Source organism: Drosophila mauritiana, chromosome 3R (assembly GCF_004382145.1).
Source record: "Drosophila mauritiana strain mau12 chromosome 3R, ASM438214v1, whole genome shotgun sequence".
NCBI lineage: Eukaryota > Metazoa > Arthropoda > Insecta > Diptera > Drosophilidae > Drosophila > Drosophila mauritiana.
The window spans coordinates 28,403,949-28,428,726 of NC_046670.1; the positions used below are offsets into that span (position 1 = coordinate 28,403,949).

The following is a 24,778-nucleotide window of genomic DNA, read 5'->3' on the forward strand; positions in this document are numbered from 1 at the left end:
AAATGAACTCCTAAATCGAATGGAGAAAAGCGAGTTGGAAGTAAATTTTCTCAATTAAAAATCAATCTCATATTAAGAATCCAAATCTGTTCAGGAATCCCCCTTACGATGTTATAGTAGGTGTTGCCATATGTCCGCAGCTATAACAGTCTGGCATCGCCAATGAGCAACAATATTAAAAACAGCGCAATTTTCTGATTAATTTGTTCTTAAGTGTAACTAAATAAATAACTTAAAAAATGCCAAATCGTAATTGCCGCACTTGCGGCATGTTCATCTTCTGTTCGAAGCCCAGTAACCTCTTCGAGGAGCCCAATTCCGTAATGCTGCACCAGATCGAGGTTCTTACTGGTTTGTTTGTGAGTAGCTTTCAATTTTACTGATTTTAAACTAAAGTCTGGATTATCTTTAGTTGCACGGCGGATCCGGGAACGAGCTTCCCCCCTTCATTTGCTCACCCTGCGAATTGGACCTGCAGACGGCGATTGCTTTCCGGGAACGTGTGATTCAAACCCAAAAAACGCTGCAAGATAGTCCCAACCTGGGGAACGCGGACTTAATCGAATCCTTCGCAGTTGATTTGGAGAAGGAGATTCAGTACGCTGAAGAGGTCACCGAAATCGAGGTTATAGACCACCTACCCGAGGAACAACTCCTGGATGAAACGGAAGAGCCGTACGAAATATGTGAGCAGGACGAGCAGCCCCAAGTGAAGATTCCTGCGCAGAGGAAGAAGCTCTGCGGAAGTTCCAAGACCACGCCCACAGTACTCACCTCCGTCAAGTTTGCGGACAATAACCAGGCCAATAATCGCCTTAAACCGCGCACGCATTGGAGCAGGCTCACCGAGGACGAAGTGGTGGCCCTAAAGCGGGAGCGACGCAAGCGGGATTGCATATGCGAGCAGTGTGGCCGGCACTTCACCTGCCCCAGCAACTTCAAGTTGCACCTCCTTCGACACACCGGCGTGAAGCGCTTCGCCTGCGACCAGTGCTCCCAGCAGTTCTACACTGCTACGCTTCTGCGACGCCACCAGGAACTGCACGCGGGGAACGCTCTGTTTCAGTGTCGATACTGCGAGGCAACCTACAGCAACGCCAGCGGACGCATTCAGCACGAACGCATGTACGACTCGTTCCCAATTATGAAATGAAGTAAGCGTCGAATGCTTTTCACATATTCCTGACCACTTTCCTTTTCCCCAGGCGCCACACGAATGTCAAGCCCTTCAAGTGCAAGAAGTGCAATAAAAGCTTCGCCATGAGCGGAAAACTCCGCACGCACATGCTGAGCCACACCGGAGTGCGAGCGTTCCAGTAAGATCGTGGTTACCTGCATTTTTAGTAGGGATCCCTGACTCTGTTTATCCGTTTTTCAGCTGCGACTCCTGCCAAGTCTCCTTCGTCCGCCGCTCCCACCTGACCTCCCACTTTCGCTCAAAGAGCCACGCCCACTCTTCCAGCGCCCAGGCGGCGCCGGGCAATCCAGTGGAACTGGATGTGGAGGCCAGTAATGGCATTCAGACGAGGGCTAATGATGAGGCTGAACTAAGGAAAAGTGGATCTTAGGATACACTGTACTAAAAATCAATAGATCTAATTATATTCGGATTAAAACTCAATGCACTTAATATTAAGTGAAAACAAAATATTTTCAAACATGGCTGTGTTGAATGAAAAATGAATTTGAGTTCTTGTCTTACAAAATGGATTAAATATAAATAAAGATTACCCTACTAATGCTGCGCACCGCTTTTTTTGTTACATTATTTTTACGTTTGTAAACTTATTAAAATTGAAAATATTGTTAAATTACTAACCCTCAAGGAAATTCGAAAATAGTTTACCGGCATGGGAGTAGCCAGCATTTCAAAACGTCCTGAGCCTGGTCACACTGTTTTGCACTAAATAAATTAGGGGGCGTCTTTAAATTGCAAAATTTCTTGCAAAAGAAGTATAAAAGTGCTTGGAGCTGCAGTTACAATAGATCCTAAGACTAAACGTTCTTCTCCGGAGGACAATACCCGGAACCTTCACTAACCCCAATTGAAAAGTGCCAATCTGTTCCCGCAAAACTGCATGTGGTGTTTGTTTCGCTTGTTTGGTTATTTTCCCCAACTAACTTCCTCTCTCTAAAATCTCGATTTCGTACTTGAATTGCGCAGCTTTTGCTTTGGGATTTTGTCCGACAATTAGGCAGAATCCATCGCGAAAGACGCAGCAGTAGCAACGTTTACAATCCGCGAAAGTGCAGTCGCAGAATTTTCCGGCGGGGCTTCTGGCTTAACCAATGTGGCACTTCCAATGAGAAATCAATTGCAAGGCGTTGGATGCTCTCAGTATTGGTTATTGGCGAGATTGGCCCCGGGACAGCATTACTAGACAGTTCCGATCAGTCCGCACTAAACCCCTCCCGATTTAGACACACACATCCAACACAATGGCGGAGAAGCCGCTGGCCGACTGCCCGGACTCTGGGCAGGTCCGCAAGCGACCCCGGCTGGAGGAAGAGGAGCAGGAGCTCAAGGTGGCCGGCTTTTCGCTGAGCGCCATCGAGGAAATGCGGCGGACCAGGGACAACGAGCTGCAGAACGAACCCATGGACCAGCAACTGCGACAGTTCCAGGTTCTCGACGAAGTCGGTTCTGGCAGCGATGAGGATGATGAGTCAGGTGAGTCGGAAACGAACCTCGGATAGAATCCCAAATTCACTCAGGTCATCCAGATCACAGGCTGTGCAATGACCACCTTTTGTTTCACAGTGCAGGCGCAGTTCTTATCTCAAGATCTTGGGGGCCTATCATTGTGCAAATACAGGAGGCTGATAAAAGAGTCAGCCGGCAGGTTAAACCCTGATATAGCAGCTTCAGTTTTCCTTTATCTTCTTGTAAGGCAGGTGGTGGCAGTTTTGTGCGGACAGCTCCATGCGCATGATACCCATTATCCGACTGGCTTGTCCAGCTGCGTCAGGTAGAGCTACTAATAATGAAGGATCACTTCAATTAAACATCAAAGAGCTAGACAATTAGGTGCCAAGGGCATTCATTCAAATATTCCGTGAAGAGGGCCATCAACTTCGCGTCTGGTTTTCCATTTCCCAGACAAACAGACAGCTTATCTATCCGTGATTGTATCTCCTTACATGGCAACCAGACAACGCCAGCGAGCAGCAGGGTGGAATGTATGGAGAAGGACGCGACGAGGAGGAGGAGGCGGCTGATGGTGACGGCGAAGAATACGATTCCTCGGAATTCGATGATGACGAGATCGAGAATCTGCTGGACGAGAAGCTGCCCGACGAGCTCCGCGAGTCAAAGCAGCCCAAGTACGAGCAGCGTTTCAAGACTGTGCTGGAAGGTCAGTGCTTTTCGTCGAACCAAGTGTCCAAGATGACGAGAATTTTAATGTGATTCTTCTTTTAGAAAAGCGGCTCAACCACTTTGAAGTCCTACCCGAGGGATGGGTGCAGGTGACCCACAACAGTGGAATGCCGCTCTTCTTGCACCGCAAAACCCGCGTCTGTTGCGCATCGAGGCCCTATTTTCTCGGCACTGGAAGTGCCCGCAAGCATGCAGTGCCCTTGGGAGCAATCCCCTGTCTTAACTACAGGCGGGCTTTGGAGGAAGAGTCGGAGGTGGAGCAGCAGAAAACGGATGGAGCGCCGCCAGCTGCGGTGTGTCCGATGACCGGAGCTTCCGCTTTACCGGCCGAAGCCATGGACGTGGAGGGGAAGGAGAACAACGAAGGCAGCACCGATCACAAACCCCAACCAGATGGCATAGCTGCCCTTATGCCGGCTGCCAAAATTGTCACGGTCAACGAGAATACCCAAAAGGAATCCATTACACCGGAGCAACTGAACACCTACTGCCAGAAACTCTTCAAGTTCAAGGTGATCCGTGTGCTGCGATTTCGGAGTTGGAATGCTCGCCGCAAGTTCACCAAAAACCGCAAGCACATCAAGAATATCCAACGACCCACGCTGCCGGATGGCACTAAGCTTATTAAGTTCCCAATACTAGCGACTGCTGGCGAAGGATCAACGAACCCGCGCGGTCGAAAGGAGTGGATCATGAATCCCAATGGCAAGAGCTTCGTCTGCATCCTGCACGAGTACGTGCAGCATGCTCTGAAAACGCAGCCCACCTATGAATTCAAGGAGCTCCAAAACGCAGCCACGCCTTACTCCGCCACCGTGTCGGTGAACAATCTCAAGTATGGCACGGGCTATGGCACCAGTAAAAAGCAGGCCAAGTCGGAGGCGGCTCGGGAAACGCTGGAAATACTCATTCCCGATGTCAAGGACAAGATAACGGGCAACAACAAGGACCAAAAGAGCGGCACTGCGAAGAAAGCGCAGAGCGATCTGTCTGTAAGCAATCTACTTATATAAAGTGGAATAACTTATTACACCACATTTAATCGATGGAAATGGGTAATGGCTTCCTTTTTTTTTATGAATTTCCTGCAGGTTTTCGATGACATCCGCATCGAAGATCCCCGAGTCACCGAATTCTGCAACAAGACGACGGAGCCATCTCCCAACGCCATTCTGCTGACTTGCTTGCAGCGCAACTACGGCAGCGATGTTCAGATCAGCCAGGAGATCAACCGCACCGCGAATAACAAGAACGAGTTTACCATGACCGTGGGCAAGCACACTGCCAAAGTGGTGTGTAAAAACAAGCGGGAGGGCAAACAGTTGGCTTCGCAAGCAATCCTCCAGGTGAGCAATGATATTTCTTCACAACTTTACTTATGACTACTAAGTTAACCTTTTGTCAGATTCTGCATCCGCACATCCAGACCTGGGGTTCCTTGTTGCGCCTCTACGGCAACAACTCCATAAAGACCTTCAAGGAGAAGAAGCTGGAGGAGCAGGAGATCACCGTGCTGCAGAGCAAGGCGGCGGTCAACCAACCCAACTACGCCATACTGGACAAACTTAAATCCGAGATGCTGAAACTGTGCGCCAAGCAGGAGAGCGTCCTAACCATGGGCACTTTTGTGCCGCCAAGCGACGTCGATCTGCCCACTTCCTCCGGGTCCAATTTGAACAACGTCGAACTTTGATGGGGAACACACAATCTCTCTCGCCAACCTTGATTCTCTAGTAGTGCATGACAACCTCCTAGTCTCTCAGTTACCCACCCGGTTCCATATTCGAAAAGCTAATGACAACAACGACGCGTTCTCTAGAGGCATACGAACTGATTTCAAATCGGCCTTCATCTATCTGAGCTGGTCAATAATGAACAATTACTCCGAAGTGGCTTTAGCAAGTGGCCAAAAATGAAGAACAATTGCCTATCAAGTGGTTTTACATTAAGGTAAATTCATCAATAAATTTGCCAAATCTAAGTAGTTCATGCTTGCAATAGCTAAGATTAGGGGTTCAATTTCATTTGTACAATATAAGCTTGAATAAAGTACTATTAAAAACGCAGTCCCTTGTATTTGAGTATAGAGATAGTGTTCTAAGATATTTATCTTTTAAAAAAGTAGAGTTCCTAAGTATTATACACTATTCATTTGGATTATTTATTTGCTCATGATTTGTTTATCAATTTTCCTCGTAAATCTTCTCGGATCGCTTTCATTCTTGGAACGTCCAAACACCATTGACCCGTAACCAATTTGGAAGACTTTTTAAAAATTCGTATGGAATATAAAAAAATGGATATTTACATGGCCATTAGGATTCTCGGGTGTTTTCAGGGGGGCGGTCGTTAGGTGAGTGGATGTTAATATTTAAGGCGGTGGGCAGGGTGTAGGTTCGTAGGTGTGTGTGCGTGCAATTATTTAAAAGACGATGCAGTCATAAATTATGCTACATTTTCATTTCATTCTAACGTTTCCTTTTTTATAGCATTCCAACGAGCGTGGCACACAGACATACCTACCACGGAGAAAGCGGAGAGAGAGTCGCAGAGAGAAAGTCGGAGAGAGAGCGCGGGAGAGCGGCGCAGGCGCAGATCCCGGATTTTGCGCAGCAGCCCTGCTGCGAGATGAATTGTGGCGAGTTCTGACTTGCCAATTCGCAGGCCGTATCTGTATCTTCAGTACGGATTCTTCGCGTGGCGAGAAAACCACTTCCCGGCGCTCCTATCCTCAGGACTTTCGTCTGGGATTCATAATTGAATCACAGTAACTCGGGACAGACCGAAAAAAAGTACGGGGAGAAAAACAGAAAGCCAGGAGGAGACCTCGGTGGTACAGCTGAAAAAAAAAAACTGCAGTGCAGAGCAGAATCACTTTTATTGACATTCGTCTTAGTTGCCCCCTCATCCCTCGGAGCCACCAAAAAAAACCCACTTCATAGCCCCCCAGTTCCTCGATTCTCGACTCTCGACGTTCGATTCCCGGTGCTCGTGTGTCGCGTGTTGCAAGTGCGTGGGTCGCCCGTCAAATCAGTGGATGTAGCAAGCGGTACGACACGCGCGCCGTTTTTGATTTTTCGCCCAGCGGCCCAGAAATCGGGCCTGGGAAAAAAGTGCGGAAATTCGGTGAAAGACGGAGCACTCGGAAAATAAACGGAAAATCGGGTACACACACGCACTCCTCTACGCCGTGTCCAATGCATTTGGCCCGCTTGGCCCAAGCACTCGGAGATATGTAAATTATGCCAAATTCCATTGGAATTTCCGCCAGCGCCAGTGAATCGGTAAGCAGCAGCCGCCGGAGCAGCAGAAGCCGGAGGACGCAGGACGCAGGACGGAGCAACAAGGACTGGAGCAACAGCAGCCGAAGGTAAGCGGTAGCGCATTAGGCGCCAAGTGTCAGCGGAGAATGCTGGAAAATTCAATAATCCGCCGCAGGGCGCCCGATTGTCCCCCTCGTTCCACACGTCCTCCTCGCCGCCCGCCTGCCCGTCTGCCCGAAAAACCCACTCCACGCTTGCCATCTGGGCGCATACCGAATGAACTCGTGCACGGGCAGAAAAAAGTGGTTACTACGTTATTGTGGACTGAAAAATTGATGGTGGGGTTGTGCTCTGCGGTCATTGTCTTGGAATTTGTGCAATTTTGTGAGTTTCCATCCAAAGTGTTCCCAAATAAATCCCTACGGCTCAAATGGAAATTGGGCATGGGCATGGGCCCAAATCCACATCCTTTTCGCATAAGGAGAGGCTGTAGTATTTATCTTACATTATCGCATAATGGCACATCTGTATCTGTAGGCGTGTGTTAATTGAATTGCAATATTTGGGGATTTTATGGCGCCGCAAAACAACAGGAAGGGTTGAGTAAATATTGGCAGAGTTATCCACAGAGCGGAGCTGCCAGCTTTTTCTCCTTGTGCACTTACATGGCGCATATAGAGGAATACTCGCTCGGCTCTGGCGTAGTCTGTTGCGTCCAAAAGTAGGTTGACTTCGGTCTGGCCGGGTTTTCGGGATTGGATTGGATCGCATGGGATGGGATGGGATGGGTTGGGGTCTGTTCTGCTTTGCGTTTGGCGATGGCTTTGTTGCCGCTCGATATTCGTTCAGTTTCAGTTTCTTTTGCTGTTTCGTTTTCGGTTTCGTTTTCACTTCCAGCTAATTTCGGTGAAGTAAAGAGATGAGGAGTAAATAAGATGTCGGGCGGAGTGTGGACGAATTGGGGGAGCGCCACTTCCCGCGCTAGCAAGTGTCCTTCCTTTGAAGTTGTGCTAAGGAAATCCAGGTAATGCTGCCCAGGACCGCGGGCTTCCATTTTGGGGATTCCTTTTCGGGCGGAACAAGGACTTCTTGGGGAAACAGCCGAATTAAAGACCCTTTCTAATACATTTTCTTTTCCTGGCTTCCGGCGGGTTCACCTGCTCCTTCAGCGTTCATCAGTATTAAAAAAAATAAATATTTTGCCCTAAGTTTCGTTCAATTTGGGTTGACAACATCCATTAGATGCAAGAATGTTGGTTGGGTTCGGGTAAAGGTTTCTTCCCCATTTACACACCTAGTAACTGTGCCAAAAATCGATTATATAGACCCTTGCTTTATGTTTTCCTAATTCCCATTGATAGTTATACTCATTTAAGTTCTGGCTGAGACAATTAGAAAATAGGTTTATCTGCAAGGTTTTGCATGTAAATGCTTTCAACTTGAAGGCATTTAAATCTAGCAATTCTGTGGCCAACGCTCTTTTTTACTTAGCCAGATTTTTCCATGTCCAAACAGATTTCAAGGTTTTCCTTGTGCAGCATTTACAAATGCAAAAACTGATTCGACGTGGCTAAAAAGTCCGAAGAAGGCAGCGCACGTAAGTTTTCCTTTTAATAATGCTCACATTCCTCGGAAGTTTGTTTTAATTAATATTCCGAAATGCTAAACAGACGAAACCAGACAAACAAGCCAGCGAAAATATTTATACAAACCTGAAAGTTAGTTACCCCGGCTGGAGCAAAAATTCCAAGGGATGCGTAAGCTTGGCAGTGAGTCCTGCCCCTCCTCCTCTCCTCCTCGGCAGGCCAAATTCTCGTTTGCGGGTTGCAATGGCAACGATCTGGGAGCGATGGCACCGCAAGGTGTCCTTTGATGTCTGATAAGCAAATCCCGGCAATGTGACACCTTCGGCTCAATGGATGACCGACCCGTCGTCACCCATTTTCCATCCTCCATCTTTCAGTTCGCATTTCCCACAAAGCGAGCGACCACCAAGAAATCGGAAAAGGAAAACCGGGGGAGCGGTGCGCGTACTTAATAATGCAAATACCCACAAAAACTTTTGGGGGTCGGGGTCCTGAAAAATTCCAAGAGGGGCTTATCAAATTCTTCGAATGGCTTTGCCCGAAATAGAAAAGTAAGCCAGAAAAATCGCATTCACTCAGTGGCGCTCGACTGTCGGCCAATTTGGCGTGCTAACAAATTATCGCTGGCCGGGAAAATCAATAAGCATTAATCTTGTGGCGATTTTGTCTATATCCCGCACATTATTTGCATAGTTAATGGCCAGGACCACGGGTGCCGTTGGCCATTTAACCGACCACCGACCACCGGCAACCAACAACCGATGGGTTTAAGTCCAACTGGCTGGGCAATTGTTAAAATCGTTGTCCGCCGGACGAGCTGATTATAGCCACTTGTAGTTATGATTGGGGAATCGATTTCAGGCGAAACCGTAAGCTCCTGCCGTTTACTTAACTGGAAAGTCGGACGGATTCGTCTGCATTTGCATTTGTATAATTAAAACCGATGTAGAACTCTGGAGCCCCGGGCGAATTCCGATTGTTCGAGTGTTTGGCTTCCTGGGAAACCCAAGGTGTTTCGATGTGGCAGGAAAGACTCCAATTAACATCCTCGAGCAGAGCTCAAGGACTGCGCTGCGACGTAGATTGAATCTTGTGTGTTCAACACGGCGTATACATAATGTATAAATGAGTTTTCTTAGAGGCAGCGTGACATGTGAGTTGTCCATTAAGAGGGAAATGAAATGATTCTGTTAATAGACCCGGGGGATTCCTTTTTGATTGGTCTTTGGACGTATGCACACCCACTCGCCCGCCCCCCGACGTTTGCGTTTCCACATTGAGTGCGAGGGGCACCTTAACGCCCGCAAAAAGCAATCTCATCGAAGGCAACTTTATCCCATGAAATTAAAATTTAATTTCAATTAACTTATCACATCGTTGCCAGCATCCGACACCCGAAACCCGACACCAATTGGGATTCCACGCCTCCGCCGCATCAACACATTGAACGCCCGGCTAATCTACCACAAAATACCATGAGGTGGGGCATCCCAGAGCCCCTTTTGCATTTCCCTGTCACCTGGCCAACCCACCAACGTGCCAACTTACCAACTTGCCACCTTGAAAATTTCATAATTAAACGTTGCCCAACGCCGGCTTAAACCCGGCCAAGCCGGGCTGGGGGCATAGCCCTGGGTGACATCTTCGAGAATTCTAATTAAATCATCCCCGAGAACTTTTGAGGACTTTCTGTGTTGATTCATGTTCCATGTGGCACCTGCCCCAAGTTTGCTCGGGAATCCAAAAAGGCAGAAAAGAAAAATAGATGAGCAAAATCCGAAAAATGAAATGGAAAACTTTGCTTGCCCAGGAATTTCACTTGATTTCTATTTGTTGTTCTCCTGGCGAACCCCTCCACTGCCCTCCACTCCCCGCCCGTTCTCTTCTCAGCCATTTACCGGTTCGAGTTATATGCCGACTAATTTGTGGTGTTTGCTTTTGGCCTCTTCTGACTCTTCTGCTGCTCCAGTGGTTCCGTTTCGGTTCTGGCCGGGATCTTCGCCGAGGATTATGCAGTGTGGTCAGGGCGGAACGAGCGGGTATCAGTATCTCCTGGCGATACAGACGAAAAAACGTTGTATTTCCTAAGTTATGTAATCACATTTGCGACTCGTTTAACCAACCCATTTTTTTTATTGAACGTACAGCTTTTTTTCTCAGTGCCCACCCCGACAAACTCACTTACATGCTTGTGCATGGGTACAAGATTCATAGACTCATAAATCTTTGAGTATTGAAAAACCATTTTTGCCTATAAGAACTCATGCCGAAAAGTTTATCCGGCGTACACGCTTTCCGGCTGAAGGGTGTGCGAGTCGGGGGCTCTCGATTGGATTGGATGGAGTGGGATGGGATGAGATGGTATAGTATGGTACGGGATGGTAGGGGATGGCGTTTCCGACCGGGGGCACGGGGTACATTCGCCAACTTGGCTTGAGGTGAAAGCAAACAACGTGACGCCGGACAACGAACACCAATGACGGTGTACAACACTGAATGGCAATTTAGCCAGGACTTCAGTGGTTGCACGGGATCCGCAGGGGGGTGGGGGTGGTGCGCCCCAGGGGGTGGTGTTGTAGTTTAAGCATACCGAGCATCAATGCCCTCGGCCGTTTTGCGAAAATCCACCAAAATAATATTGTTATGTACATTTGTTGTGGACCTTGGTTTTGGTCAATGGCAAATGGCCAGGGCTTTAAGTCACACAGTGCCCCTACCCCCAACCACCCCCTCCTCCCCTTCCACCACAACACTCACACATACGCAGCATATGCTCCAAGCTGGCTCACACACACATAAACATGTCCAACGAAGCGTTCGAATCGAGAGAGGGATATTCATGAAATGGAATAACTAATGACTTTATGCTAGGAGCGTGTTTTGTTAATTGCATTTGACGGCAGAGCGAGACGGAGATGTGGGGAGGCGGGAGAGCAAGGAAGACGCCACAATTTACACTTGAGAAAAATGTTCTGGTCTTAACTCCTATAAATGTTAATTACTTTATTTGTGTTCTTTCAAGTGCAATACGGAACTTTTACAACGAAATGTTTAGATTTAGATTAGTTCTAAAGGCCAACCTCCCATTTTGCTGGCCAATCAACCCCCTTTTTGTTTGAGTGCACGGGCTCGCCAAAACTGGCCTCTTCGGCTGGGGAGGCATTAACAGCGGATGGGAAAAAATTGTGGCACACACTCGGTTTCCTGTTGTGGCAACGAAACTTAACGAAATTAGAGGAAGCCAACCAGTGGCAACGAGCGGAGGAAGAACAACAGTTGACAGAGACCGCGGCTAATGAAACCGCAGTTGAAGTGGCTAAAAGGGGCTAAAAAGGGGGCTAAAGGGGACAGAGTCCCAGGGAGGAGAAGGGTAAAAGGCAGCCGGGATGCCCTGAAAATGCGAATGCGAATGAGTGGAAATGGCTACTCAAGTTACCCGCAGTTACAGTTTTGCATCTCATTCCCGCTCGGTGTGGAAAATAAACCCCTCCCACCCCCGGAAAATGATGGCGACAATTTGCCAATGGCAGCGATAAGTTTTCCCAGTCCTTTTCGGGGGAATAGAACTAAGTAGTACACATGTGCTCTATTGTTGGATGCGCCCTCCAAAAGGGTTACTCGCCAGTCCCATTTGCAGGTCGCGAAATTGGCCCAATTGGTTTTTGGGGCTTTCCAGGGAAATGGGTTGTATCCTGGCCAGAAACCATTTAGTTGGCCGTCTCATCTTCAGATTCGCAGATGAATCGATGGCCGAATGACTGCGAATCGGCTAATTGATTGACCTAATTCCAACAAGCTCACACGCACAAATCAATCATTTGCCGAAGGTTCCTGCTAATTAAGCGAAATGTCGGCGAATTTCAATGGAACTCGGTGCCAAAGTTTTCGCATTCCCATGGCTTTGTCTGCTGAGTCTAGACAAATGCAGGAATGCGTAAAATCACACAGAGTAATTGGACCAGTTTTTATGCAATTGGTAGTAACCTTGGCCCATTGCGATGCCCCTGAAAACACTGAATATATATTCCATTTGCTCAGCTTATCAGCCACACAGTCCTGTTCCAATTAGACGCTTTCAACTTCGAGTAGCAATCAATGGCTCGATTCGCCACTTCTTTCCATCATCTTCTGGCCATCTAATGTGCACTTGAAATTAATTGGCCAGCTGGTCGCTTCTGTGGCGTTGGTTTGCTGGGCGGGCAGCCTTAGTTTTTCATTCGGCCACCTCAGTTATGAGAAAATAAATACTTAACTGCATTTTAATTAGTCCGGGAAAAAAGCCGTGCATACAGCGGCTTGTGCGGATCCTTGAAGTGTGCACATATAATTTGAGGCAAACTCACTTCAAAGTCAAAGCTCAGATTGGTCATTTCAAGTGGCTTTCCGAAGGCCGGGGCTTGGTGACCACTTAATTATACGTATACTCGTGTGCTGGACCTTCTCTGCATCATCATCCCATTACACTGGGCACAATGGTGACTCCCTAAAAGATTTCCCCTTAAGCGAGTTACCTTTTAGGTTGGAGTTCATTATTTCTCAGTTTCGGATTTCTCATGGATTCCCTTAACTCTTTCCTGCATTCCTTTTGTGTGTTTAAAGTAATAAACTAGCATTACTAAGCTCCACCCATTTTTCGAAGTGCAGACATCGACACGAGGATGCGAGGACACGAGTCCTGACTCCTGACTTCCTCAACGTCCAATTTGCGTACTTAAATTCATTTCACTTTAATTACGAAGGTTTCCCGTTTAATATTTTATGCTCCACTCGCAGCTCTTCGCTGCTGGCTGCCGATTTCCCCCGATTTCCCCCGACGTCCACCCGATTTTCCGCATTTTCCATCCGCCCATTTGGCCACGTTGCCCTGGACCCAGGACCGCTTCATCTGCTTAATGTCAGTTATTTTCATTACCCCCCAGCCGACCAGGACATCGACATCTCCAACGCGCGTTGTGTTTTTGGTGGGTAAATATTTCGACTATAAACCGTATTAAGGTATTCATAAATTGCCTGCTGCTTAACCCCAGCAGCAAGCAAGTATTGGACGGACATCCAATTTGGTAATTCAGGGGCCGAAAATGGAGCAGCCGCCGAATGGCAAGGGGTCTATTGGAAAATTCGTTAACGGATCGAATGACATAAAAATGTCCTGGCAGAAGTAAGCTGCGATGTTTATGAGCCGAGCAACAAGCCAAGATCCGCAAATTGGGCCTCCCATTTGGTGGGGGTGCTTAGGGGAGGATTTGGGGCGACGCACGCATCATTATGGAGCCAAAGTGTCGCGCTCGAGATGCTCATCAAATACCAGCCAAACGGTGTAAACTGCCTCATTGAAAGCGACAGCCTCGGAAGACTCGGAACACTCCTGCCATGGAAACTCCTCCACCTTCCACCGAAAACGGGATGGATGAACAGTGATGGGGCAAAACTGTGATTGGGCCCAACTGGAATTAGTTTATAATTGCTGCAGAGAACTCGCCTTTCTCTCTTGTGGTTAATTGGAACCCTTGGGGGCCCTCGAATCGCTTCCAACTACTACTATTAAGCCCCGGTTTAGTGAGGGGGCTTCCCCAGCCACCGACGCGGAAGAATCGAAGCACAGGGAGTTATAATCTCATAAGCTCCTTAGCCTGCGCTTTTCTTACACGCTGGAGATAGCTGGAAAAGGTGAAACTGGGAAAAACCGAGCTAGAAACGCCACACATTCCAGGAACCTTTACAATTCTAACTTGAAAAGTCAATGACTGGATTTGGTTTGTATTGCAAGGATGGATAAATTAGGATAATTGGTTCATGCTTCTCCCAAAACACAATTATGCCGGAGTCATCCACGGATATTCTCCTATAACTACTATTCAAATAACTTGGTTGCATTTGCTAAAAGTGACTGAGAGTCGCTGGTCCTGAAAACATTCGCATGCCACTAAGTTGGCACATAGCAGTGATTGAATCACTGTCTGCGCCTGTTCACGCATCACCAACGTGGTGACATCCCCCGCAGCATTGGGTGCGGACCAGGGCGAACGAACTGGAGTCGGGAGTCGGAGTGGGATGTGGGATTCGATGGAGCAAGCGGAGGCGGATGTGGAGGCGAAGGCGAAGGCAGTTGGCCTCGACAACAGCGAAAGCGGCAGCCAAGGCAGGAACATTACGAACACTGCGAAAAAATACATAGCCACAGATTGAGAATTCCAAATATATTATCAAGCCTTTCTTATTGCCTAAATAATAAAGAGGAAATCTGAAAATCTGAATCTCAGTGTATCGATGGCGCACGATGACGAGGACGACAGCGCAATTGGTTTTTGGGAGACAACAAAGAAAGCGAACCTCGATTGGGCGGAGTTGGGGGAAAACCGGGAAAGCGGAGCAAGTGGAGCAGGGCGCCCAGCGGAAGGGGCGGTGGGTACACGAGGCTGCCAAATACGTGCGTGGCTGAGATTTGTTTGGCTCTCATCCGCGCACATCCTGCGCTTCGCTAACTTTTTGCTCTCCCTGCTAATGTCATGTCTTTGGATGTATGGGTTCATGGTTGTGCGGCTGTGGCTGTGGCTGCCGATGTGGGTGTGAGTCCTCCTGTGGGCCAGAGTGTGTGCGTGTTTTACAACCACAACCTGTGGGACGGGGGCGAAAATCTCGGGGAGGAGGCCAAGGAACAAAAAATGGAATGAAAGCAGCAGAGGAGCAGAGGCCGGGCAAATCGTTGCCTTTTTATGTGACCATTTCCATTGCGACTGCGACTGCGTTCGTGTTCATTAACGTTGCTATTACATTTTAACACACCGAATCGGAATGTGTCCTGGCAACGTCCTTGCCACGCCTCCGCCGCCGCCGCCCCTCGTTAGCTTTTACTTTCGGTTGTTTTGTTTGCTGTTGCTTCTGCTGCGAGAATGTTGAAATATCCTGTTTAACTTTATTTCATTTTTTCACAGCACCCAACACGTGGCCACCCACCCAGTTACCGCCCACTTCCGGCGGCTGCGGATGTGTGTGTGTGTATGTGTGTGTGCTTTAGTTGGCATGCATAAATTTTTACGTTTGTTGTTGTCTTATCAGATCATTTATTTGCGCAGGGAGCCCTCCCATTTCCCCATTTCCCCATTTCCCCGCACTTTCCGCATTTTCCTCTTCTCTGCACTCGCATTACTCGTGTTATTTGCATGTTGTAGAAAAATATCAATTTGCGTACCTCCGACGTCGATGGTAGACGGTCGGTCGTTTACCATTTTCCGCTACTTACGGGCCCTTTGTCCTTTTTCCTTTGCGCCCGCCTTAATTTGCCGGAGACACAGTGGCCCAGCCCAGCGGCAAGTTGGAGATATGCGAGTGTATCTCGAATGTTGTGCAAATGTTTTCGCTCGCCCCCACTTTCACTTTTGGCCATTTGAATATGAATTTATATCAATGTGTCTGGGCCACGCGGCGTATACGCAATTTATATAATTCGTGGCGCTATTTGCATAACTATATTGTCCAGAGTTCAGCTGCCCCGCACGACTCGCGTGATAATGTAAATTTCTCGGCCACTTCGTTTCTATTTGGCCCGGAATTTATCACTTGACTGCTTGGCCCGACTTAGCCATTAGTGGCGCAACGGAGAGGAGCAGGCAGATGAAGTCCAAGCAAATAAGGTGAAGTGCAGCTCGGACTTATGCCCACGAGTCACGTAACTTCCTGTCGGCGCCACAGTCGCCAGGGTTACTGGTTAGTGGATCCCGGATTCTGGCTTCTGGCTTCTGGATGCCCGGCTCTAAGCTGACTTCGAGTTATGGGCCACCAAGTGGAGGAAGACACTTCGCTGTGGATTCATAAATTTAATGCTAAGCAGCCCGCTCACCCACTCACCCACTGTCCACCCAGACCACCAATAACTTTTCTGATAATATCTGGGAATCACCCGGCAGCACTCGCTATTTATCCCCATCCATGGCTTTCTCTTTCGATGCTGCACCGCGACAAAATATCAACAATCGGGTCAGCTATTGGATCACAAATGATAACATAATATGGGTTTGGAAAACTATTGATGGTTACTCCTTATCCAAATAAAGCAATACAAATAGAAATGAAGGAGAATTTAATGCAAAATTAAACCCATTAGTCGCACAAATTTCTCACAGTGTGCGCTTGTCGTTAGCACATTTGATGTTGCATACTTTTATGTGCTACAGATTTTTCGGCGCGAACGCGGCTCTAATGAGCAGAAGCAGGAGCAGCAACTACAACCACATCGTCAACTTTTCGCCCAACTATGTGTCGTATACGTAATATGTGTGAATGCCAGAGCAGGGCGAATAGGGAGTGTACCGCGCTGAGGGGTTGCGAAAAGTTGTGGCAGTGGCCAAAGCACTCACCCACATTTGCGCACACAATTTTTTATGGTTGGTTAACTAAATTTACTTTACTGCCTTCCACTACTACTTCCACATGAAACCGGAGAATGCCAACGAGGCCCAAGAAGAGCGAGATAGACTTGGGCAATATAGCTGCAATATTGAAAACTGATCAAACTGATTGAATTGCCAGCCACTGAAATAGAAACTAATGAATCGCCCGAGACTTGGGTGTATGTAAAATAATACCAATTTCTTGGGTAAGCTTGCCGTCAACATGAGCTTCCACAGATTGCGTATACGCAGCGTTGATTGGTTGGGCATTGGATGCGTTTACGAATACATAAATTCATTAATAATGCCCTCGCACATAATGTTTCTCGTCCCAGACGAGCCTTAAAGTGCATTATATACCAGTCCTCACTGCTGCCAGACGTCCGTCCAATAGAGCTCGGCTCAGCGGGCTCAACGGAGTACAGTAAGTACTCCTGACAGCCTCGAAAGAGCAAAGGCTTCGAAGGAATCATTCAGCCGAACTGTTAAACAGTGATATCGCCCTGACTTTTATCCGGGCAGATCTGGTTCTTTGATAGGGCTTTAAGCCAAATGGAAGGTGATTGCGTGGCTACAGGTTTAAATTCCTTTGCATTTGAACGACTTAGTTTATAGTTTAAAGGGGCATTCAAGTTAACCTATAGATACCCCTTTGAATTTGCAGATATAATGGGTTTATGATCTATCTATGATGTTTATAGTGAGTAACCATTTCCTGTTTTCCTTGTTCTTGCAGTTTTTTTGGACACTCCGTCGGGTCTTCACAGCCGAGTAGCACTGTAAGTAAGCCATGATTCCACTGTAGAGCACACTTATTTATTTATGTGCGAATGATTATGTGTGTGCAGCACCCACGTAAGCTGCCAAGTATTTACTGAGGATATTTAGCAAACATTTACTGTCGCCAAATATGGCGAGGGCGAAGTGGGAAAGACAGCCGGAGTGACACGGAGATGGCACAGTGTTCTCGTCGGCGATATCCGCCTATCTGTCCTTATCGATATTTGCGAAATAATAAAAAAGTGGCAGGCCGCACACTGCCGAAATACGGAGCAGCGATGGAGCGATGGAGCGATGGAGCGAAGGAGCGATGGAGCGAAGGAGCGATGGAGCTACGGAGGAGCGGGCCCAGTTGTCATGCTGGTTCCTACGTATATGGCGGGGTCGCCCATTTCCACTTTTATTCGCAATCCCCCAGCTCAACAGCTCAATCTGCTACGATTTTGAATGGAGCTGGTACGCAGTGGGTCCCAGATGGGGCGCAGAGTCATGAAAAATTACACAGGGCATTTTGTTCGCCTGTCGACTCGACTCGACTCTTGAGATATTCCAATTTTTGAAGTGTCAAAAATATCCGCTTATGTATGGAATACATAGCGACTTTTATGGTACATACACATGAATATGTAAGCAGATAATGGCTGCTTTCGGCCGGCACTTCTTTCTTTTTCGCCCTCATTGAGTTCAGTTGAGTTGAGTTGGCCAAAACAAGGGGAGAGGCAAGAAATTGATAATTCCTTGGCGCAAAAGTTTGTGGCCAAACAGAAAAACGCAAAGAAAAAAGGGGCGAAGCGAGAAGAAAGTTCAAATCAACATATTGATTTTTGTGCGAAAGGGGCGTGTCGCCGCCCACGACCGCAACTACCCACGAGATACGAGTACACAAAGCCGACGCTGACGTGTGTATCTTGTATCTCCGCTGGTTGGCTGCTGCTGGTTTTTCTGGAGCTGTGAATGTTTGCCAACTGGTGGACAGGGCATTTGCTTGTTCACAACTTTTATTTATTTATGGCTTGATATTTATTTATTTGCCTCCGCATTTATTTTGCCAGAGATTCTGCCATGATACGAGTGCCTTCCCGGCTGCTCCTAATGGGTTTTGCGTACGATTTCAGTTTTTTAACTTTATTAAATTCAGTGCGCAGCAATCAGTTCCAGTTTACGCTTTTGCCCAAACTCCAGAAGCTGGCCATTGTTCAGGCACTATTATTTATATCTTTTGGGGAGTGCTATCTACTGCTGGCAGTATTTCCTTGGCAGACTTTTATTAAGATATCTCACAAGTTGCTTTTAATTTGTCTTCTTATGTTGAAATTCGATTTGCTTCGCTGGCTTCTGTCTTTCATTAGGTTTATTAAATGCATTTGTACCTCTGCTGACCCAAAACAATGGCATTCAGTTTTAGTTTGTTGCCAACACTTGAACTTATGAGTGAGTAACAACATTTTGTGGCAAGCACACCATGTGAATGGTTTTAGTGAAGCAAACCAATCAGGAAGCGCAAACATTCGGCACTAACGAGGCTGCTTTTTTCACGCTGCCAGATCAGCTTGGTGTTATTAAATTTGTTTAAATCTTTGCCGACTGACCCGACCTGACCTACATCAAAATCGGTTCCCATTTCACGGACCTGCAAAATGTTGCAAATTTGTTAGCCCTTTCGGGTTTGCTGCCTTTGATTTGCTCCGCTCAACTTTTGCCAACTGTATAAAGTTTCAATTTGCTTGTCCCTTTGCCAGCCGCTCAGTTTGCTGCCTCTGTTTTGCTTCTGCTTTTGCTTTGCTCTTCCGCTTCCTGCACTTGCCACACTCTGCTGTCTCCGCTTGCTGTGGCAATGCCCCACGAAATGGCCAAATGGCAAAATGGCAAAATGGCCAAATGGCAATTTAACAATGAAAAATTAAAAGGGAATTCCAAGTTTTTCTTTCACTGCAAAAGAGGCTTATATCCCGTATCGCTTCGGATCGGGTCTACCTAAGTAATTACAGTTGAATGGTGGCTACAAACAAAGGGAGCGGGCGGGAAATAAATGGTGTGTGCAAAGGAGATAGAAACGTTTGCTGTTTTTCCGTTTTAATGCCGGAAAAAGGGTTGCCTGCAAATATTTAACAGCGAGCCCCATTTGTCATTGGAATTTTCGCTCCTTTTTTCGGCGGCGATTGGAGTCCTGTCAGTCGTTTTCGCTTTGTTTTTTCGGGGTGCGGAGTGTGGCGGAGTGTGCTGGCTCGAACTCTGTGATGTTTAATTAATTAGAGCGCTTAAATATTACACGGCGAGTGGCTGGATAGTTTGATTCGCTGGATAATTCAATTTATGGGCGGCATTCCGAAACGTTTTGCATAACAATGCGCATTTGCATGCTCCAATAAGTATGCAACATAAATAATTTTTCACTTTGCCCACTCACACATGTGCGGCCCAGTGAAAGCTCTCTTAAAATATCATTAGCGTGCACACAGACACACATCTGAGACCTGACCTCCGACCCTGGGCGAACACACCCCCCACCCCCCACCCCCCACCCCGCGCCGCCGCCTCGTGACAAGATTTAAAGCATTTTTCATGTTGCCTTTTGCCACTTTGCTCTCGCTTATGTCAACTGGGTATGGCTAACAAATACATACATAAATCCACCCGAGGGTTTCCCTCAGCAGTAACATGGAAATTTGCTCGTTTCCTCCTGCCCCCCTCCATTCGCCCCACCCCCCGCACCACGCAGCGCTTTAACCGTTGCACGCATCTTTTATGTGTGTTTTGTTGCTGCTGCAAAATTTACAACGGAACCAAAAAGTTATGAAACTCATTAAAACACGAAACTAATTCAAACACCCCGGGCCTAATTGCCAACTCCAGCCTAAGCCGAAAGCAAGGATGTCCTGGGAGGAGGAGGTCCTTCGCCTCGGTCTGCTGCCTGAACGATTCGCTGGCGAATCCAAAAAATTATTTAGCGTTAATTTCCATAGAAAAATGTGCGCGTCAACAGAAATTAAGTGTCCCAGCTAATTTAACACAGCGCTGGGTCAGCGCTCTCGCTTCCCGCTCTCTCTCTCTCTCTCACTCTGTCTCTCTCTGTGCTTCCCACACTGTGAGAAAAAAAGAATATACACAAAAAGAATAGACTCAAATCCTCTTAACAAGGTGTCTGGATATTGAGTTTGATATTTGCTTGATTTTGAGCCCTTTTAAAGATTATAATTTCTCATTTTTCATAAGTTCTCATTACTACCATCCGATTTTAGCCAGTGTACTCGCTGATTTTTGGTCCTGCAGCGCACCGCAGCTGGTGGGCCGCAGATGCCTGCGACGCGTTAGAATACTTACAATTTTAATTTGAATAATTTTGCAGGCTCTAAACGTAAATTACCCCGCGTTATTTTTTTCGGCGCTGCGCTGGCTTATTATTTTTTTCGCCATTACTTTCGCCCGCTGACACTCCATCGCCCCAGTCCGCCGACTTGGGGCTATACGGCTATATAGCTATAGCTTATTTTTTGTGCATAAGCATTTTGAAAGATTAAACTTGGCGCACTTGAATGTTATTACACGTACCACAAGCCAGCGCCAACACTTTCATTTATTATTATTTTTTTATGCCCCAGCTCGAACCCGGACCCGAGTCGCAGCCCGAACCAGAAACCTAAAAAGAGACCTAACCCGGCCCAATTGTCGCCCCCCATCCATGGCCCCACCTCCACTTGCCTCCCATCAGCCAGCCATACAGAAAAATCACACATCGTTAGCTCAGCAGTTTTTTCCCTTTTGGTGTTTCCTTTTTTGTGCTTTTCATTTTTTCCACCATGCTCTTCCAGCGTGCGTCTGTGCCCTTGTCCCAGTGGCAGTGAGGCAGTGAGGCAGTGCGGCATGCGGCAGCTAGGAAACTCGCAGCTCGGAAACTCGGGTCCCATAACGCGGCATTTACTTTGCGCTCCTCCCGTAGAATGCTGCTGCCATAAAAATTGCTTTGCTTGCTTCTCAGTTCAGTCACTCGGTGCGACCCTGGAAGTCCTTGCTCTTAGCTCAACCAGAAGACGCTGCTTAGGAGGCGTCCCGTCCTGGCTGTCCGTCCTCCTCGGCCGAATGTCCCGACCCGTTTGAGTTCTGTGGAAACATTCGAGCGGGCAACTCCATACATTCGTATAGACACACAATCTGGAGACCAGCATTAGCTGAAAAAACATCGGGACAATCTATAGAATGCCCTTCTGCAGAGTCGCACGATTCAGCTGAAATCTACATTTTGAACTACACTTTAAATAGCCAGCTCAGAGTTAATACAAACGAGCTCAATATTTCCCAGAACTTGCATCTTTAATTCATGCCTCCAAGAGTAACATCACCCCAAAGGATGTGAGATTAGCCTAACTCTCCATGTAAGTAGTTAGTCTGGGGGCTTATATGAGGTACATAGAAGGAAGGGCACATTCGAAGATGTGAAAATACGCATACGCCACGTAGACAGCTATGCTCATAGGTTTTAATCTGTGTGTGTGTGTGTGAGTGTGCGTGCGTTTGTGAGCTCAAAGTTTCTTTATTTAATTCAGTGAACTGTAAAATGTGCTGAAATGTTAGATTATTGCTTTTCACCCAGCCGGCGACTAGTGCTCTTGGCCAGCTCCGCTCACCATTTTCCCCATTTTGCCCCAGCTCTTCCGACCGCCCGCAATCTTCCTTTTCCACTTTGCGCCCATCCTTTGTGTGTTATTGTTGGCGTCGCGGCTCTTTCCCTCGCCGCCTGGACGTGTGCTTCAGTGCCTCCCGCTGCCCCCAACAATTTCCAACTGCACTCCTTTTCACGAAGATAATGCGTTGATAACCCCGCCAAAGGAAAACCCCAGAAAGGCAGGAGGCAAAGGGAACGAAATTGGGCAATTTGCTTACACACAAAGTAAGAAAACGAGCAGAAAAGCAGAAACTGGGAAAAGCTGCAGACGTATGAAAGAATTTAGAGAAAGTTTTCCCAGGGCGAGTTGGCTGAAGACCTTTTCGGACTTGATGGAATGGCCATGAAAGGTTGACGGGACACGTGTCCTGGACCCGCTGCTCACTGCACAATGGCGAGGGACTCGAGGACTCGCCGGGTTTTCCATTTTTACACTCAATGGCTGCTATTTATAAGCAGAATTAATTAGGAAATATATTTGAAAATTAGCCCAGGAATCAATTTGAATCGCTTATCAATTTGATGGATGTTAATCAGAAGAATCTGCGAGTAACGATGGATTTGAATCCGTAACTTCTATTTGTTATGCATATTTATTTTGCTTAGTCCCGAATTGAGTTACTAATGCTAATCTTACCTGCGATTTGTAATAATCTTAGAAATATAAGAGACCCATTGTTACCTCATTCATTCAAATGCCTGGAGAGTAAAAGGTAGCACAGCATCCTATGTACACCATTGACCTAACCTGCTTAGCGCGTCCCTCGATTCATCACCTGGTCCTTGGCTCATCCGCAGTTGTTTGCTGGGGCGTCCCTTCATGAAAAATTCCGTGCATGCATTGACCAAATTTTTCTTAGTCCAATAATCTTAATGACGAAACTTAAAATTTACGTGAGCTGCCTTGAATTATTCGCTGTCGTGTCAGGAGAGCAGGAGCAGGAGATTACCTGTTACCAGCTGACAGTCCGCCCCTGATTCCGTCCCCTTGGCCGCCTTGTTTGCATAAGGATACGCTATGTATTAAAAACCGACCAGAGATGCGGTTCCAGGGATCAGCGGTGTGGGGTCTGGGGTCTGGGGATAAGCGCGGCGAAATGGGGGATGCTCCAAAAGGCGCAGCTATGTATATCAATATGAGCGCGACAAGGAGCTCTGCAAATTGGGGTCGACAGCATCGACAATGGCGGCGGCAAACAAAGTGTTGAGCAGATTGGCTTTTCGACGGACAGCCCTGCCGGATCCGGGATGAATGTGGCACTGAGAGAAGAGTTGGCCAGGTGGTCGACGTGGTCGACGAACTTTAGCCCACTTACAGCCAGTCTGCGAGTAACTCGGTTGGATTTCTCTCAGTGCTCGGAGTGGCGCTGCCCAAATTGGCATTCAAGATGCGCAAAAAATGGAAACGTTAAAGAAAACTATACTCGCCAAGAGGTCGCAGGATGGCCTTCGGGAGACTTTACTTTTGGCCATATTTAAACTGAATTTATGCAGCCCAGCTGGGAACTTGCATGGCCTGTTAAATGGTAATTATTTCGGAATAAATTCAGACGCACCGAGTCCCCCAATTCCCCCGATTCCAATTAGTATTCAAACAGTCGGCTGAGCAGACTTTCTTCGAGCGGGGAAATGCAGCGCCTGAAATTGGCATTTAAGACGGGAGTCGTCGGGGCCTCCTCACCCTCCTCCTCCTCCACCATCTTCTTCTCTCCTTCCGAGCCGGCACTCGATAGAAAGCTGGCTGTTTATGTCCTTGCCCGCTTGTCTCCCTATCTATCTGTCTGTCTGTCTGGGTTTCTGGGCTTTCTGCTCTGCTCTGCTCGTTCGTGCCTAACGAGCTGCACTCCAAAAGCAGCGCGGAATACCGCTCCTGGCGAAAGTCGATGGCATGGATGTCGATGCTGCGATGTCGACGGAACGGATAACCAAGATGCCGGATGGCTCGTTGATTCCGGGCGGAGCGAGGCAGAGGCTCCTTTGGCTGCGCTTCCTTCCTTCTGGCCGCCGATTGTTTGTCCTGTTGTTTCGCCACAGATTGTTGATGTTCGATTTAATTTCAGCCCTTGCTGATTTTTGCGTTATTTATTTTATTATAATACCCTTTACGTTTAACGGCGCGATAAGGCATATTGACTTTGACATTAATTGCTGGCCCAGCCAGATCCTTGGAGTCGGGCTGGAATCGCTGTAGCTCCTCGAGGCAGTTTCCTGCCACTTGAGCACGCATTTTATTGGCGGTCATTAACGTCAGCATCAAGTCTCCGAACGGGGTGGAAAGCGGGTTCCTTGGTTCGGTGGCTCTTGGTTTCTTGGTTTCCCGGGGCTCCATTCGAATTGGTGGCACCCGTGGGTGGCGGAGGCGGAGTGCGGATGTGGTGACAGGTGGCTGAGAGGTGGCCGAGTGGGCGGTGCGATGTGGCTTAATTGCTGATTTGTTGTCTTGGCTGCGTAGCCATTCGGGTAATTGCATTCGTGCGGTAAATATTCGAGACGCCAGCGAGGCCATTAAATTTAATCACCTTAAAACTAATTCAGGGAAGTCAACTAATTACGCCTGGCTGCAAAACAGGGACGACAATGGAGTGCCGTCCGGCAGATTGGCGAAACGTGTTGATAGTTTCGGATTGTTTTGCAGGGACAATCAAGTGGTCAAGTAGTCATATTTGTCCTTCCACTGGCCATCTGATATTGGGGATATTTTCCAAACAGAAGCTCACACAAAC

General features: G+C 47.6%; 3 protein-coding genes across 4 annotated transcripts in view; all 3 read left to right on the forward strand.

Moving 5' to 3' along the window:
• Positions 1 to 137: 137 nt before the first annotated feature.
• LOC117143756 (transcription factor Ouib) lies at positions 138 to 1,745 on the forward strand. Its single transcript, XM_033308572.1, has 4 exons — positions 138 to 359; positions 413 to 1,125; positions 1,206 to 1,316; positions 1,379 to 1,745. The coding sequence occupies exons 1-4, from the start codon at positions 240 to 242 to the stop codon at positions 1,566 to 1,568; spliced, it is 1,134 nt and encodes a 377-aa protein (XP_033164463.1). The 5' UTR covers positions 138 to 239; the 3' UTR covers positions 1,569 to 1,745.
• A 139-nt stretch (positions 1,746 to 1,884) lies between these two features.
• LOC117142799 (microprocessor complex subunit DGCR8) lies at positions 1,885 to 5,445 on the forward strand. Of its 2 annotated transcripts, XM_033307006.1 has the most exons (6): positions 1,885 to 1,953; positions 2,422 to 2,671; positions 3,153 to 3,356; positions 3,422 to 4,371; positions 4,471 to 4,725; positions 4,785 to 5,445. In XM_033307006.1, the coding sequence occupies exons 2-6, from the start codon at positions 2,440 to 2,442 to the stop codon at positions 5,070 to 5,072; spliced, it is 1,929 nt and encodes a 642-aa protein (XP_033162897.1). In that variant the 5' UTR covers positions 1,885 to 1,953; positions 2,422 to 2,439; the 3' UTR covers positions 5,073 to 5,445. The 2 variants fall into 2 exon arrangements, with proteins under 2 accessions (XP_033162897.1, XP_033162896.1); XM_033307005.1 differs by having other exon boundaries at positions 1,887 to 2,671.
• The window catches only part of LOC117142798, a 42,958-nt gene continuing 23,425 nt past the window's right edge, over positions 5,246 to 24,778 (forward strand). The window contains exons 1-3 of the mRNA XM_033307004.1: positions 5,246 to 5,329; positions 5,869 to 6,749; positions 17,352 to 17,394. The gene's annotated coding sequence lies outside the window, so the exon portion shown is untranslated. The remainder of the gene's footprint in view (positions 5,330 to 5,868; positions 6,750 to 17,351; positions 17,395 to 24,778) is intronic.